At 38.6% G+C, this 14,374-nt stretch overlaps 1 protein-coding gene across 16 annotated transcripts in view; it reads left to right on the plus strand.

Moving 5' to 3' along the window:
* GREB1L (GREB1 like retinoic acid receptor coactivator) overlaps positions 1–14,374 on the plus strand; it is a 140,169-nt gene that overhangs the window by 104,327 nt on the left and 21,468 nt on the right. For 9 of the 16 annotated variants that reach the window (XM_071737279.1, XM_071737282.1, XM_071737286.1 and 6 more), the window contains 8 exons: positions 1,715–2,041; positions 2,852–2,980; positions 3,564–3,698; positions 5,378–5,575; positions 7,716–7,896; positions 9,198–9,390; positions 10,768–10,904; positions 12,413–12,752. In XM_071737279.1, the coding sequence (XP_071593380.1) occupies positions 1,715–2,041; positions 2,852–2,980; positions 3,564–3,698; positions 5,378–5,575; positions 7,716–7,896; positions 9,198–9,390; positions 10,768–10,904; positions 12,413–12,752 (1,640 nt within the window). The remainder of the gene's footprint in view (positions 1–1,714; positions 2,042–2,851; positions 2,981–3,563; positions 3,699–5,377; positions 5,576–7,715; positions 7,897–9,197; positions 9,391–10,767; positions 10,905–12,412; positions 12,753–14,374) is intronic. The other 7 variants (XM_071737283.1, XM_071737287.1, XM_071737288.1 and 4 more) reach the window with 1 other exon arrangement.

The raw sequence follows: 14,374 nt of genomic DNA on the forward strand, positions 1-14,374 counted from the left end.
TTCCATTTTCTGAAATCAAGGCGATCCTTTGCCTATGCATTTTTGTAGAGAAAATTCCAAATACCCGTAACCTTGACAGGTTTCAGTGTGTGTATTTATGAAACTGTTGAAATCAGTATCTATAATTTTGGTTTCCATCTCATATGGATAGTTGTTGTGGAGAAAGACTGCTGTTAGCCAGCTGTGGTATTAAACACTTCACTAATTTCAGAACATTTTCTTAACAGCGCTTTTCAGATAAGTAAGCAATTTTTTTTAAGTTTTTGTCTTAGAAATAACATGAATGAAATTCTGTGTGTGGTCATACAGATTCTTTCCCACTGGTATAGTAATTTTTTATTTTCTTGGATTCATGATGATCCCTGCATCTAGAGCCTGTCTCTTAAGTAACCTCCCTCAATTCATCAGAAGCTTGGTTTTATTTCTTTTAGTGTAGAACAACTTTTTTGTTGTGTCTGATATATTGTAGATAGAGTTAATTTCTGCAGATGATTTTTCTCTTCAATTTCAGTGATGATTTATTTTCTTCTATTTCAAGCTATACATGATTCTGTATTAGAAGGGAAAGGAAAATATAATTGTGAAAAAGAGAACTGTAAAGAGAGTTATACCCATAGTGCATTGAATTAGACTCATCAGAACTTTTTGGTTTCCAGAAAAATGAAAACAGCCTTGCATTTTTACAAGCCTATAGTTGTCCTACCATCCTATGGCAACTGGGTGGTGACACTCTCCATATGTTTTAACAGATTATGTATTATGGTTTATTTACACACTCCCTGCCCTGCTTCTCACACAACCTTTCCATTTCCTTTATTTCATTGCCCCTTTTGCTTGTTTTCTTTGGACCTGAAAGCAAAACATAAAATCCAGCTTTTCACCTGTCTCTGGTGTTTAAGTTTTTCCTTTTTGTCACAGGAAAGCAAGGTGATGATGCATGAAGCTGTCTCCTTGGGCACTGTCATAGAATCTTGGAAATTTAACTACAGTTACTTTTTACTCAATGTTCATAATTCTTTTTCATCTGTTCTCAAGTATCATTGACAGCAAGACAAATCCTACTGAGGAAAATGTTAATTAGAGCTGCATTGGAGCAATGATGCTAAGATAGGATAGCTTATATTTCTGTTTTTCAATCCAAATTCACAGTAGAGTTTACAAAGTCTGAGGAACAGACATCTAAAGCTGCATAAACAGCTTAATGTTAGAAGTTTGAAGATCTGCTAAATTAAACTAATTTAACTAAAGGACAAAGGGAGCTTAAACACATTTAGTTGCATCTGTGCTTAATTTATTAATATACATGATGAGAAAAAGCAAAACAAAGACCACTTGACAGATTTTGTCATACTGCATGGTTGTAATTAGACTGCAAGTACAAGCATTTGGGTTTTCTGCTATAAAAACATATGGAGGCTATGTGAATAATCCTTCTGTACCAGGCAAAATGCACGTTTTACCACTCTCTTGTTTATCCCACTGGTTTCTGAAGGTAGAAAAGCTAGGAGTATGATGGAATACCTCATTGTGTTAAAAAAAAAAAAAATTAGAATATGTCACGTGGGTAGGTAGCCCCTCAATCACGAGTGGGTTTTGTCGCGATGAAAACTATGGCAAAGGAGACTGTCAGCTCAAGGTAGACATGTAATTATCCCTGGTTCAATAACATTTTGATACGAGATACTCTTCTTCTGTTTGCTTGTTTTCAATATAGGTCCTGACCAGATACCCCTGAGGGAAGAATTTGAGCAGATCATGTTGAAAGCTATGCAGGAGTTCACTCTAAGAGAGCGATCCTTGCAAATGAGCGCTCAGTGCATCTCTGTGTCACCAGGTCAACTCCCTTGGCTTGCTAGGTTAATCGCTAGCGTGTCCCGGGACCTTGTGCATGTGGTTGTTACCCAGAACTCACTGGCAGAGGGCATCTCGGAGACCTTGAGGTCTCTCAATGAAATGAAACATCAGCAAAAGCTCCCAGATTATGTTGTTGCTATTTGCGCATCAAAGATAAGAGGAAACGAATTCTGCGTAGTAGTCCTGGGTGAGTATATTTGCAGTATGCTTCAAATGCCAGTGCAGGTTTTGCTGAATTAACATCCTGGATTTCAGCTTTTAAATCCCTCTTGTTCTTTTTGTTCTCCTTTGTATTTTCCACTGCAATGTCACAGCTTACTATTCATCTGTCAAGATGGAGTCCAGGAGGATCTAGAAATACAGCTGTATGCCAGTCATTCATGTTCTTTGAGAGGCCTGACACTTACTGTTTGTGTGGCTACCTTAGAAATATCTGGAGGTGGCCCAGTGACAAAATAGTTGCTTTGTCTTTGTTTCGTGTGACAGCCGTGCTGTTTCACGTGGCAATACTGGATTGACCACAGTCTTTTGCAGACCACTGGAAAGCAGAACTTATTTACCTTGTTGATTTTCAAATTTTGCCCTCGTGACTGGCTATGATGTTTGTGTGTGCATAGGTGCGTCTGGATGGAAGTGAATTTTGAATAGTCATCTTGTCTTTGTAGGCTGATAAGTCAGAAATGTCAATTTTTAACTTCTTTTTCACACCAGGCACAATTACTTTTTCATATTTACCCATTCCATCTGAGATACAAGTACTTATTTTGTGTATCATTTGTCACCCAAGTGTGCAAAGTTATGGGCAACAGCTTATAAAGGGTGTGCTAAACCAGTAAAACTAATTCTCCCATCACTAGCAAAATAGACTTGAGACTACCCAGTGTGCTGGGTAGAGACAGTGGAGATCCATGACTGAAGATCAGTGTGCCCCAAGCTGTAGGAAGAGAAGTTTGTTGAGGGTGCATTGTATTAAAAATTGCTCTCTCTTTTTCCTCAGGTCAATATCAATCTAGGGCACTTGCAGAAAGCATGCTTACAACCAGTGAATTTTTAAAAGAGATCAGTTACGAGCTCATCACAGGGAAAGTTAGTTTCCTGGCATCGCATTTCAAAAATACATCTTTGGGTGAGTGATCCTAAGAAACAGAAATTCCAGTCAAGATAATTTCTTTGGGGTTGCTGTCTCTCCTGTTGAGCAGTTAAAGTGCACATGGATATAGCTATGCCCTCTCCACTGAGAGGCATTTTTCTTCTCTCCTTTCCCTGCATGTAAAGGAGTGCTCATCTCCTACACCCTTGCAGTGCCTGTTACTCATCATGTGGCAAACCATTTTTTACACTGTTCATATTCCTGAATTTGATGGCAGGTTACCAGCATGTGCATGAGTCTTTTATTGTTGTTGGTTTTAGCACAGGTTTTAGATACTGTTTTATAGTGCATATTTCTTTGTAATTACCAGATGTTACTATTAGCTGTAAAGGCACAGAGCTGAAATTATTCAGCTGTGGTTTCTGTTTTTGGAATGCATTCAACTGGTGAATCAGTAAATAAGAGAGAAAAATATTATCCCTCCCTCTCTGTCTCTCTACTCCCCTGACCCTTTACAGATTTAGCATCAGCTTTGTTAAGAACATGTGTGTAAGTCATATTCTATGTCATGTGTCTGAAATGACATTCAGATAATTTGATGTTGTTAATTCTTACCTAGGTGATGATTTGGACAAGCTGCTGGAGAAAATGCTACAGCAGCGAGGGGAAAGTGTCATTATTCCTTTTAATGGAGATGTTAGTGAGTGTGTGTCATCTCAGGAAGCAATTGCCATGGTTTCTACACAAGAACCAGGTATTTTTTTTTTTACATGCAAGATCTGAAGTGAGTAAAATGTGCATGCATCTCAGAAAAGTCCTAAGGACAGCTGCCATCATATTGCCAACCTTCAGATATTAATACTGCCAGCTGAATGTAGCAATACATCAGTGTCACAAACAGAAAGTCTCTGTAGTAACCTTCAGCAATGTTTTTTTCTGCTGTTTTATAGTTTCTAAGATAAAATACATCATCTTCTGTACTAAACAGAATAGAGAAGATATTCCTTTGTAATGTTGGCACTGTGAACGCATTTTACCCTTTTGTGCCTAGAGGGGGAGTGTAACCATGGGTTTAAGGCAAAAGGGAACGGTGTTCATGTTCCTATTTCCTCAGGTGTCGTTCTGTATCTTAACTTCTGATTTTTCTCACTTTCCACATGAAAAAGATGTAACAATATCTGCTATACTTTTGTGCCCTGAGGCTTAAACTTTTAGGGAAAGTGTTCTAACAGCTTGGATTGAAGGTACTAAGCAAATGTAATCTATAATTCAGTTACTGAAGTTCTGTCTTAGTGTAATGTGATGAGATACTTAGGTGTAAAAGGTAAGTTAGAATTACTTGTCTAAGAATGCTAATTATAATTTTCCCATTTTGGAATTCTCTCATTATTCAGAATTTTAACCATACTTTCCGTATGACAGTAATGATAAAAGATACACTGAGCTGCTGTGAACATCAGGATTCTTTTAGGTCTCATATCAAAGCAGATTCAACCTCCAGTAAAGCTTTTTAACCTGTGAAAGAGAACTCTGCTATCTTAAATTAATTAGCTCTGCATTTGATCTGAATGAAAGCAAGGTGGTTTATAGTCTCAACATGGATCAAGATCATGTTAGGACAGCTGCCAGGTGCACTGCTTTTTTAAAGCTTCATATTTTCTCAAACAATTATTCTGAGCTAGTTTTGTCTCTAAAATATGGATGTACAGTGGTTGAAGCTACTGGGAAGCTGCTTGAATAAAAAAACAGGAGAGGTAAGTCTCCTAGGCAGTGAGAGGGACCTTTCTCCCATAATAGATCTTCTGAAATGATCACTGAGGCAGTTTAAGCAGGAGATAAGCACACACACACACAAATATATATAGGTATATATGTACCTAACATACCAGGTTTTTACCTCAGACACCTTCCAGCTTTCATGTAAATTGCAAGATTTTATCCAGTGGCTTATTACTTTAAAAAGCAACAGTAGTTCTTCTGTTTTAAATTTTCATTAGGTTTGAATTTTTTTAGTTGTTGTTCAAAGAAATTTGCCCTAGGTAATTTTTATGATAAGCAGTTCATAAATGAAAATTTAATTTGTTGTAGAAGCACTGATATAAAAAAAAAAAACCTGTAATGATAATACAGGATTCATTTTTATGCTATTAATTCTCGTATTTGTCATTAAATGACAAATAAACCCTCAAAACACTTAGGATGGTTAAAAAATGTGCAGTACTTGAGGTCATGTGATATATCATCACATTTTGATCAAAAAAGGAAAGCTGGCAATTGTGATCTGGACCCAGCTCTCTAGAGTGTTGAGTTTCATTCTGGTGAGTGATTTTTCTTCTTCTAATGGAGGGTAGGGTCATGTTTATTGAGGGGGGTGGGAAAGCAAACCTGTTTCTTGCTGTGTTTTGTTTTCTTTTTCAAACAAACGCACTCTAGATTTGGATGTTGATACCTTCCAAATTTACCAGCCACAGCTCACAGTTGCCAGAAAGCTCTTGTCCCAGGTATGTGCTATAGCAGACAGTGGCAATCAGAGCCTGGACCTGGGCCACTTCAGCAAAGTAGATTTCATCGTTATCGTTCCCCGTTCGGAAGTGCTGGTGCAGCAAACTCTGCAGCGGATTCGACAATCAGGTAAAAGGGAAGGGGAGGAAAAGAGGAAGTTAAACCAAAATGTGTGGTGTTATCAAATGGTTTCTGATGCAGACGGAGAAGTAAGTTGCTGCTGTGTGAATTTGGCATGTGGAATGTTAGATCAGCCTGGAGAAGAGGAGGCTCAGGGGAGACCTCATCACTCTCCACAACTCCCTGAAAGGAGGGGGTAGCCAGGGGGGGGTTGGTTTCTTTTCCCAGGCAACTCTCAGCAAGACAAGAGGGCAGGGACTCAAGTTGTGCCAGGGGAGGTTTAGGTTGGACATTAGAAAGAATTTCTTTACTGAGAGGGTGATCAAACACTGGAATGGGCTGTCCCAGGAATTAGTGGATTCTCTGTCCCTGGAGATATTTAAAAAGAGCCTGGATGTGGCACTCAGTGCCATGGTCTGGTAACTGCAGCGGTAGTGGATCAAGGGTTGGACTTGATGATCTCTGAGGTCCCTTCCAACCCAGCTGATTCTATGATTCTATGATCCATTAGGTGGTAGTATTGATGAATTCAGGATATGTCTTCCTTTCATAACTGCACATAAGCTGTACCGTGCAAGTGTAAAAAACATTGTCATATTCATGCAGGTCTGAGGAATGTGTGATCCAGAGAAGACTTCACCTGTCAAAATAGGGAGGGGATGAGAAAGTGTGACTGTTCAGGGCTTTTATCCCCCAGAGTTGTTAGTGCCCATTTGTTCTGGGTACACATTTGGGCATTTGCTCATGTGTGTTTGGACAGATGCATGTGCAGGAAGCTAAGGTAGATAAGGTAGGTAGGTAAGTGCCTGAGTTCTGTATTCACACTGGTGCACAATAATTGCCATGCTGGTTCAGATGGTGAATTTTCTTGTTTCAGGTTCTGTGGTAGCCATGACTGGTCCCAAGTGCTCTAAGTGAAATAAGAGCCTTAGAGGATAGGTGATGGAGAATGACCTCTGTTATCCATTCTGTTAGTGTTTGAAATGTGTGCAGAAAAGCATATAAATTTCTTTGTGGAGAAAATTACTGTCTAATAGAACTAAGGACTATTTGTGTAACTGTTTGGTCCTTTCTAGCTCTTGATCACTGGTATGTGGGTGTAATGAAGGCCTAAGGATACACTTTTTGATTGTGCGGGTGTGCCCTGATAGTGGTCAGTGTTGTGGTCCATCTCTGCATTTTTTTTCTCTCCTTTGTACTCTTTTACTTGTTAAATGGAAAAAATAAAATAGGTTAATTGAAGTACAGGTTTCTTTTCCTTTCTAATGTAACTTCATGAGGTTTTTTTGTTCCATTTTGATCCAGAGGTTTTCTGGCATCTGTTAACAGGTTTTCACATTTTTAAAATTATTTTTTAAAAAGGAATAATGAATGGTTTTTACTTTACTTTTTAAAATAGTTTTTTAAAATCATGAAGATGCTGGTAAATTTTTTGTTGACCCACATTTCACAGTAGCTTGTTGCTGCTTTTTAAATTCAAATAGTGTTCAAAGCCATACACTGTAGAATCATCGAATGTCAGGTTGGAAGGGACCTCAAGGATCATCTGGTCCAACCCTTCCAATACTATTTTTTGTGTGATATGTCTCAGGACCCCATCGAGCTGAATGATAGCCATCATGCCTACTTTGTGGCTATGATAACAATCTAGCATTACAAAGACTGCTACAGTTATCCTATTGATACAAAAGTTGAAGAAGAACATGAAAAAATTACGATATTACTATATATAAATTTGTGATTTTTACAGAGGAAAGATTGGTCTAATATTTTCTGACTTGAGCAAGATTAATACATTAGCTAATTGTGGTCAAGTTTGGCCTATGACCATGGAGCATTGTCAGCTGTGCAGTGATCTGGAATTTTTTTGTGGAGATCTGATTTTTAAATTTTTTTTTTCCTTTTCAATAACTTGAGGAGTCTTTGAAAGGTCTTCAGGCACTTCTTTTGAGGAAATATAGAGATGAAAAAAGCTTATTTCCATCCCAGTGGTGAGACAAGGTGCATTTGAATAATCACTTTCTTGCTAGGGTGTATCAGTGTTTTGGCTAAGTCCACTTAATTTGGTGGGCAAGTGGCAACCTGGTGTGGACTCTTCGTTTTTGGATCCACTCAAAGGAAAAGGTTTCTGTTGTGTTCTTTCTGACAGGTGTCCTTGTGGACTTGGGCCTAGAAGACAATGGAACAGCATATCAGAGAGCTGAGAAATATGTGGTTCGGCTGGACAATGAGATTCAAACAAAATTTGAAGTTTTCATGAGACGAGTGAAGCAGAATCCCTACACACTGTTTGTGCTGGTTCATGACAATGCCCACATGGATTTGACAAGGTAGATGCTTCAATCTACCAAAAAAAAAAACTATGCTCTCCCAATATGTTTCCATTAGGTTTTTCAAAAGGCTTAAGACACCCAGTGCCTTCTCTAGGCCTAAGTAATCTTGGGCCTCAAAATCAGAAATAATAATTTTTGTTCGCCCACAGTATTTGGTTGACCAATTCTGAGTCAGCTGAAGTTAGGTGAGATTAGTTTCAGATTTTTGGATCCCTATCAAGACTGTGTAGGGGCTAGTGCTGTGGTACTGAAGTCCAGGGAAAAGAGATGTATTTAGCAACGTTCTTTGTTCCTCTTTTCTTTTTCCTGTTCCAACTTTTTTTCTCTTACCAAACTAAAATTTCACCCACGTTCATAAGCCACTCACATTTTAATTTGTGTTTTTATTCTTGATGATAGTGTTATTTGTAATAGAAAAACATAGAAACATTTAACTGTATACATCATCTGAAAAATGCCCTGTTTACTGTAAGAAAAGGATTTTTAAAACCATCTGTTGGATTTGGCTAGTGTTAGGTCTGAATAAAACAACACATATATACACGTGCAGCATTTCTTCACACTGAATCACAACTTTACTATGTAAAAAGAAATAAATACCTCAAGCTAACTAGTCTGCTCTTGCTCTGTAAGTAAACTGTGGAGAAAAATGTTTATGTAATTTAGACATGGCACGTAAGGTTGTGAGATTAATTTGAATATCAGAGTTATAATATACAAAATACTTTCCTTGAAGGACAGCTGATCCCCAGCATCACATTTTTGTTTCTGTCTTGGCTGTGCATTGAATTTGGAATTCCTGAGTATTCTGGAGGCGAAGATAATTCCAGGAGCTGAAAATCAGGACATAGGAGACCATCACATTCTTTAGTCTTTTAGAGATATATTGTTTCAGGCTGAAAAATCCACTGGATTTTGTAAAATTGTTGCTGTATCCTCACCCCACAGCTCAAGCAACAAGTGTTTCTCAGTAACAGGGATTTATTCAGTTTTGGCTTATTTTTTTGTTTCCTCCATCTAATGCGAAGTTGTGACACTAAATTACCTTTTCACTGCCAGCAGATTTTGGTCCTTTATTAAGATTTCCCTCCCCCTCCCTTCCCACCCCCCAGTTGCTTGAATCTTCCCACAGAGAGCACCGAGATGATTTTGACATCTTTTCACCCTCCCAAAGAGATTTTCGAGCTGTGATTCCCAGTGACATGATCATTTGAAGATACATTTTTTTTCAGGAATATAGCAATCCGTGGAATCTGAGGATGTCAGTAAGGCAATTCTTTGCATTCTTATTTCTGCAGTGCCATTTCAAGTTCCCTGTCCCACGGTGAGCCAAGTCACGGTCTGGCTGACAGAGTTATTAATTGCAGGGAGGTCCTTGAAGCATTCAACCTCCTTGTTCTTCAGGTCAGCTCTTTTCCTTATGCCTTACAAACACAGCAGTCCAGGATCAGCTCCAGCAATGAGGTGCATTGGATACAGTTTGATACTGTGGTAAGTGTTTAGTTGTTAATTTTACCTCTGACTTCCAATGTAGACTTCACACCTAAATGGAATCTCTCAGATGTGTGTGGTAGGAAGAAGCTTCCTCTGCTGAAGTTTTTTCTCTCAGTCTACAGATACACAGTCTTGGGATGCTGTGGTAGAGGCAAAATTGACATTTAGGCTCAGAAACTTCAGTCTTCTCTCAGTCATGTAGTATGAGCAATTACTTTCTCTGCTCTGGTCAGACAAAGATGTAGATGTGCCATAAAGCACTGGAGCTGGCTTTCTGTTTTCAAGCATTCTGACATCTGACTTTTAAGTTATATGTAACAGCCTGTCAAGTCTGCTCATTACTTTTCTGGTACTAATAAAAGTTGCATGCAAAGTTTTAACAAGTTATGGTACTGTAGATGCTATCACTGCAGAGAAGAAGATATGTTGGATATTCTGCACCATTAGCTTTTTTCGTTATTTCAGCCAGCTGATTCTGAGGATGTTTTTGGGTAAATCTGCTTTAAAAAGCACCTTTCCCCCTTTTTCTTATTTGGTATACTTACATCAAGCTTGACTTTACTGTCTTGAGAGGACCATTGGTTTCTGTAAAGTGTTTCAAAGAGACAGCTGTAAAAAAATAGTAAAATAAACAGAATTGTGCAAATGAGGGAGTGAATGAACATTCAGAGTTTGCTTTTGGTTGATTGTTAATGTGAGCCATTGTGGTGACCTTCAGTAAAATGGTCTAGACAATTTTTTGTTTCCCAAAAGTTAAAAATAAACAGCCTTCAGTCTCCTTAATAAAGAAATACCCCACAAAAGGAGAGACTATACATGATTAATTAAATTCGTAGTGATAACTGATGATGTAGATGCATTGGAAACCATGCTGTACTTGTAGCAAAAGGCATAATAAAGTTTTCTGCCTTTATTATTGCTGTCTGTCTATGTTCCAGAAAATAAATTATCAGTTTCTGATTCTACAGAATTAAACAATCAAGAAGAAGTTTGGAAATTAATAATCCTTCTGTTTTCAGTTTCTGGTTTAAATAGAAATGAGGTAACACGTGTCAGTAGATACAAAACCAGGCATAGTGAGTCAGAAAATTATTAGCAAGTTTCTAGACCTCCCCCCTGCAATCACAGGTAGGAGATATATTGAAAAATTTGCAAGGACTTACAACTTCTTTTTTCCTAGCTGTAGACAAATAGTAACTTAAGTAAATAACTATTTACATTGTATTGTATTATTTGAAACAAACAGTATAACTGAAGGAGATTGAAGGAAAAGAAATGCTTCTTTGCTTTGGAAAATACTTTCCATTAATTTTTTAAATGATAAAGTAAAATTTGTTCCAGTTTTCCTTACGTTTTTGCTGTCTCTGTATGGAGCAGGATGATGCAGCAGGTGAAGATAAGCTGTACTTTGGTTTGAATGAATACAGCAAATCCCTCCAATGGGGAGTCACAAGTCCACTTTTGAGATGTGATGAAACCTTTGAAAAAATGGTCAGCACACTTTTAGAAAGGTAAGTAGCAACATGGGAGCTTGGGATTCTGTTTAATTGGTATCTTCAGGATACAGATATATTTATGAGCCCCATGACAAGAGGATGAAGACATAATGACCTCTGACATTGATACTGGAATCTGTGAAATATGTGGAATTTTAATTTTCGTGACAAATTTAGCGGTGCTGAAGAAGAGGGCATCCTTGATGAGCTTGTAGAGAAGCTTTGTCCCATTCAGCAGCAGTCCAGGCTCAGCCCTCACTAAGCTGAGAAGGTACCAGAGGTTTCAAAGCTCACCACTTCTGGTGTCTCTCTGCTGAGAGTGCCAACAGATTTTTTCAGTGACAGCCCAATTGAGTGACATCATTTAGAAAATGTCATTTTTATTATTTCATCAGCTATGGTTTTGGTTCTTGCAGCTCAGAGTCTGAAAGTGGCTTATAAGTACCCTGCAGCTGCCTAAACAAGCAACTTTCACAACGTGTATCTAAGACACAGTTAAATGTGGACATTACAGGAATTAAGGCAATATTGTAATATCCAGCAATGTGGAGTTAACCTGTTCTGTGTCAGCCAGGCAAATCCCTTCTAAAGCTTCAAGCTATAGTTCTTGTTGTATTTTCATATTTACTAGAGCGAGCAGGTTTGTTCTGTTTTCAGTGCTGGTTTTCCTGTTTTATTTAGGTTAGTATAATAATTGTGAATGTATCTATTAGGTGAAATACAATATAAATGTGTTAAATTAGCAACATAAATGAACAGTTAAGTACATCATTAATATTTATTATACAAATATGTAAGTAATAACTGTGATAGATAATATAAAGATCAGTTAATCTTAATAGGTCAGTCTTTTAGGCTTCTCATAGACTTTCTTGCCAAGTCCAAGTTCTGTTCTGAAAATGTGGAAGGGAAAAAGATGAAGCAGGATTACTGTATCTTTCCTTTTTCTTAGCATTTTAATTTGTAAGTTCATATGTGTTGTCACCACAAATAGCAGTAGTGAAAGAGAAAGAAACATTGGCTATGTAAGTTGAAAGGCAAAATGGAAGTTCAAATTTGTCTTGGAGCCAGAATTTCCTGTTGGGAAGTTTAACTTTCTGGTGGGAGGGTGAGATGTGAAATTATGAAATATTTCTCCCACAAGCTACCTGAAGCAGTGATGGTCCTCTGAGTTCATAGAACTAAAAAGCTTGTGGACAGCAATGCCTATGCTGTGGATCTGAGGTGATCTGTATCTCCATTGAGTTAAACACCTTTAGCTGAAATTTTAGGCCAAGTGAAGATAACAGAAGTTTATGATTCCTGTTACTCGAGTACAGGACTTGGCTCCTCATCTCCTGCATTTGGACCCTGCTGTATTTATTTACTTAAAACACAGATTTTATGCAAAATTATTGTGCATGAAAATCAAAGGCTGGAGAAAAGAACGGCCCTTCTTTCCAATACATCCCTGGGTTTTAGCTGCTTTTCAGGTGGGGCTGTGCTTTTGCATGAGCTAACAGCAGAACTCTGTCTCCTCAAAGGTACCCCCGGCTGCACAGCATGGTGATCCGCTGCTACCTTCTGATTCAGCAGTATTCCCAAGCTCTGATGGCCCTCACAACCATGGCTTCCCTAAGGGATCACAGCACACCCGAAACCCTCAGCATCATGGATGACCTTATCACTTCTCCAGGAAAGGATAAGAACGGCTGCGGCCACATGCTCGTCATTAGGGTGCCCTCTGTGCAATTAGCCATGCTGGCCAAGGAGAGGCTGCAGGAAGTAAGAGACAAGCTGGGTCTGCAGTATCGTTTTGAGATCCTCCTTGGGAACCCTGCCTCTGAGCTTACTGTTGCAAAACACTTCGTGACAAGGTTGAAGGTGAGCAGGAACTAAATATTTGTTTGTGCGCCTGTTGTGATCATCTGACTGTTGTGCATGCCTTGTGTTTATTCCCCCATCTTTGTAGGTTAATTATTCTGTGGGGAAAGGGTGCATGTTCTGAATCTATCTCCATGGAAGTATTCTGTACTTTCAGTGAGCATAAATTATTTAGGAACCTGGAAAAAAACCTGAATTGTTACTGATCCTTGAAGTCACACACGAGATGTTATCTCGCTTCTTAAAGTTGTGGGTTTGTCTTTGAATCTCTGAAAGCAAAGCTCAGATCTCTTTAGAAAAACTAATGATTTCCACCAGCTTATCTGTCTGTCCAGTGTATCTGTTGTCTGCTCTGTGCATCCATCTTCTGCCCTTCTGATAACTGGTAAAGTACAGATTTGTCACAGACTTCTCTTCTCAAACCACTGCATGCTAAAAGCCTCTTCTGTACAGCATAGATGCACCAAGCTAAACTTTTGCATGGATTTAAAAGAGCATGGTTCAACTAGTCCAAATCACTTAATGAATTAACCTCACTACAGTAAACAACAGGAAAAGGATTGTCTGCCTTAGGTACCAGCCTGAAAGTTTTGGTTATCTGTCCTAATCCCTGCTCTAAGTCTCATGGAGAGATTAAGATTCTGTTTCTACTCTGATTTATGCAGTGTGTTCAAAACAAGACAGAAAATGAATTAGTTTTGTGGGCCTTTCTTTAAGAGCTTGCCTACAACCAAAAGCAAATGAAATGTCCTTTATAGAATCTTCCACCTCTGCTTCACAAACCTTATCTGCAGCAGGAGATGGGAAAAGAGGAAAGTAGTAGTTGTGAAGAAGAAAATGATGTGTGAGAGCACATTTTTTTTTGCTGTTATCTTTTGGCTAAGTACACATAATACATTGACAGGAATGTCTGAATATGAACCTGTATTTTTGCATTTCAGCTTTATAATAGAGTTTCAGTGTTTGTAGAGGTAGAATGGTTTGTTTCCTTTCTAACTGAGAGTCTCTGAGTCTTTTAGCTATAGTTCCTTTCAACAGTTTCTGTTATGATCAAATACTGCCTGTATCATCTGGAAGTCTGGGCACTGTGCCACACAGCAAGAAAGGTGTTTTTGTTGAAGATAGAACAATGTATTTAGGAGGCTGCATCCAAGACAAAAAAACCCAAATGGCCTAGGCCAGGTTCAGTAATCTCTGCTGAACCAAAGGGATTGAAGTGTGTTATTACATGGAACTGATGTGACCAGCCTTTCCACTCAAGGGAAAATGGTACAGTTTTGTGGTCTTGGGCCCTGGAAGACTGTAGACAAGGAGTCCTTTCTTGTGGGATTGCCTCCAGTTGAAAGAGAAATTTTTAACTGTTTCAAATCACCTTTCACTATATAGAATAATTTAGTAAATATTTGCGGATCATGGAATTATTTTCATACTCCACTTGAAGGTTTTCCTTTATCTTTACATTACTGTCATGACCCACAAGGTGGGTGCAGCACTGTCACGTGTCACAAAGTGAGCACAGCTCCCCAGAAGTGGGGGCCAAACCAGATACCATGTCCTACAGAGTGGTCACAGGCTGGGGGTCAACCCAAGTTGATTTGGACTGGACCCCCTTGCTTTCTAAA

The sequence above is a fragment of the Heliangelus exortis genome, chromosome 2 (assembly GCF_036169615.1).
Source record: "Heliangelus exortis chromosome 2, bHelExo1.hap1, whole genome shotgun sequence".
NCBI lineage: Eukaryota > Metazoa > Chordata > Aves > Apodiformes > Trochilidae > Heliangelus > Heliangelus exortis.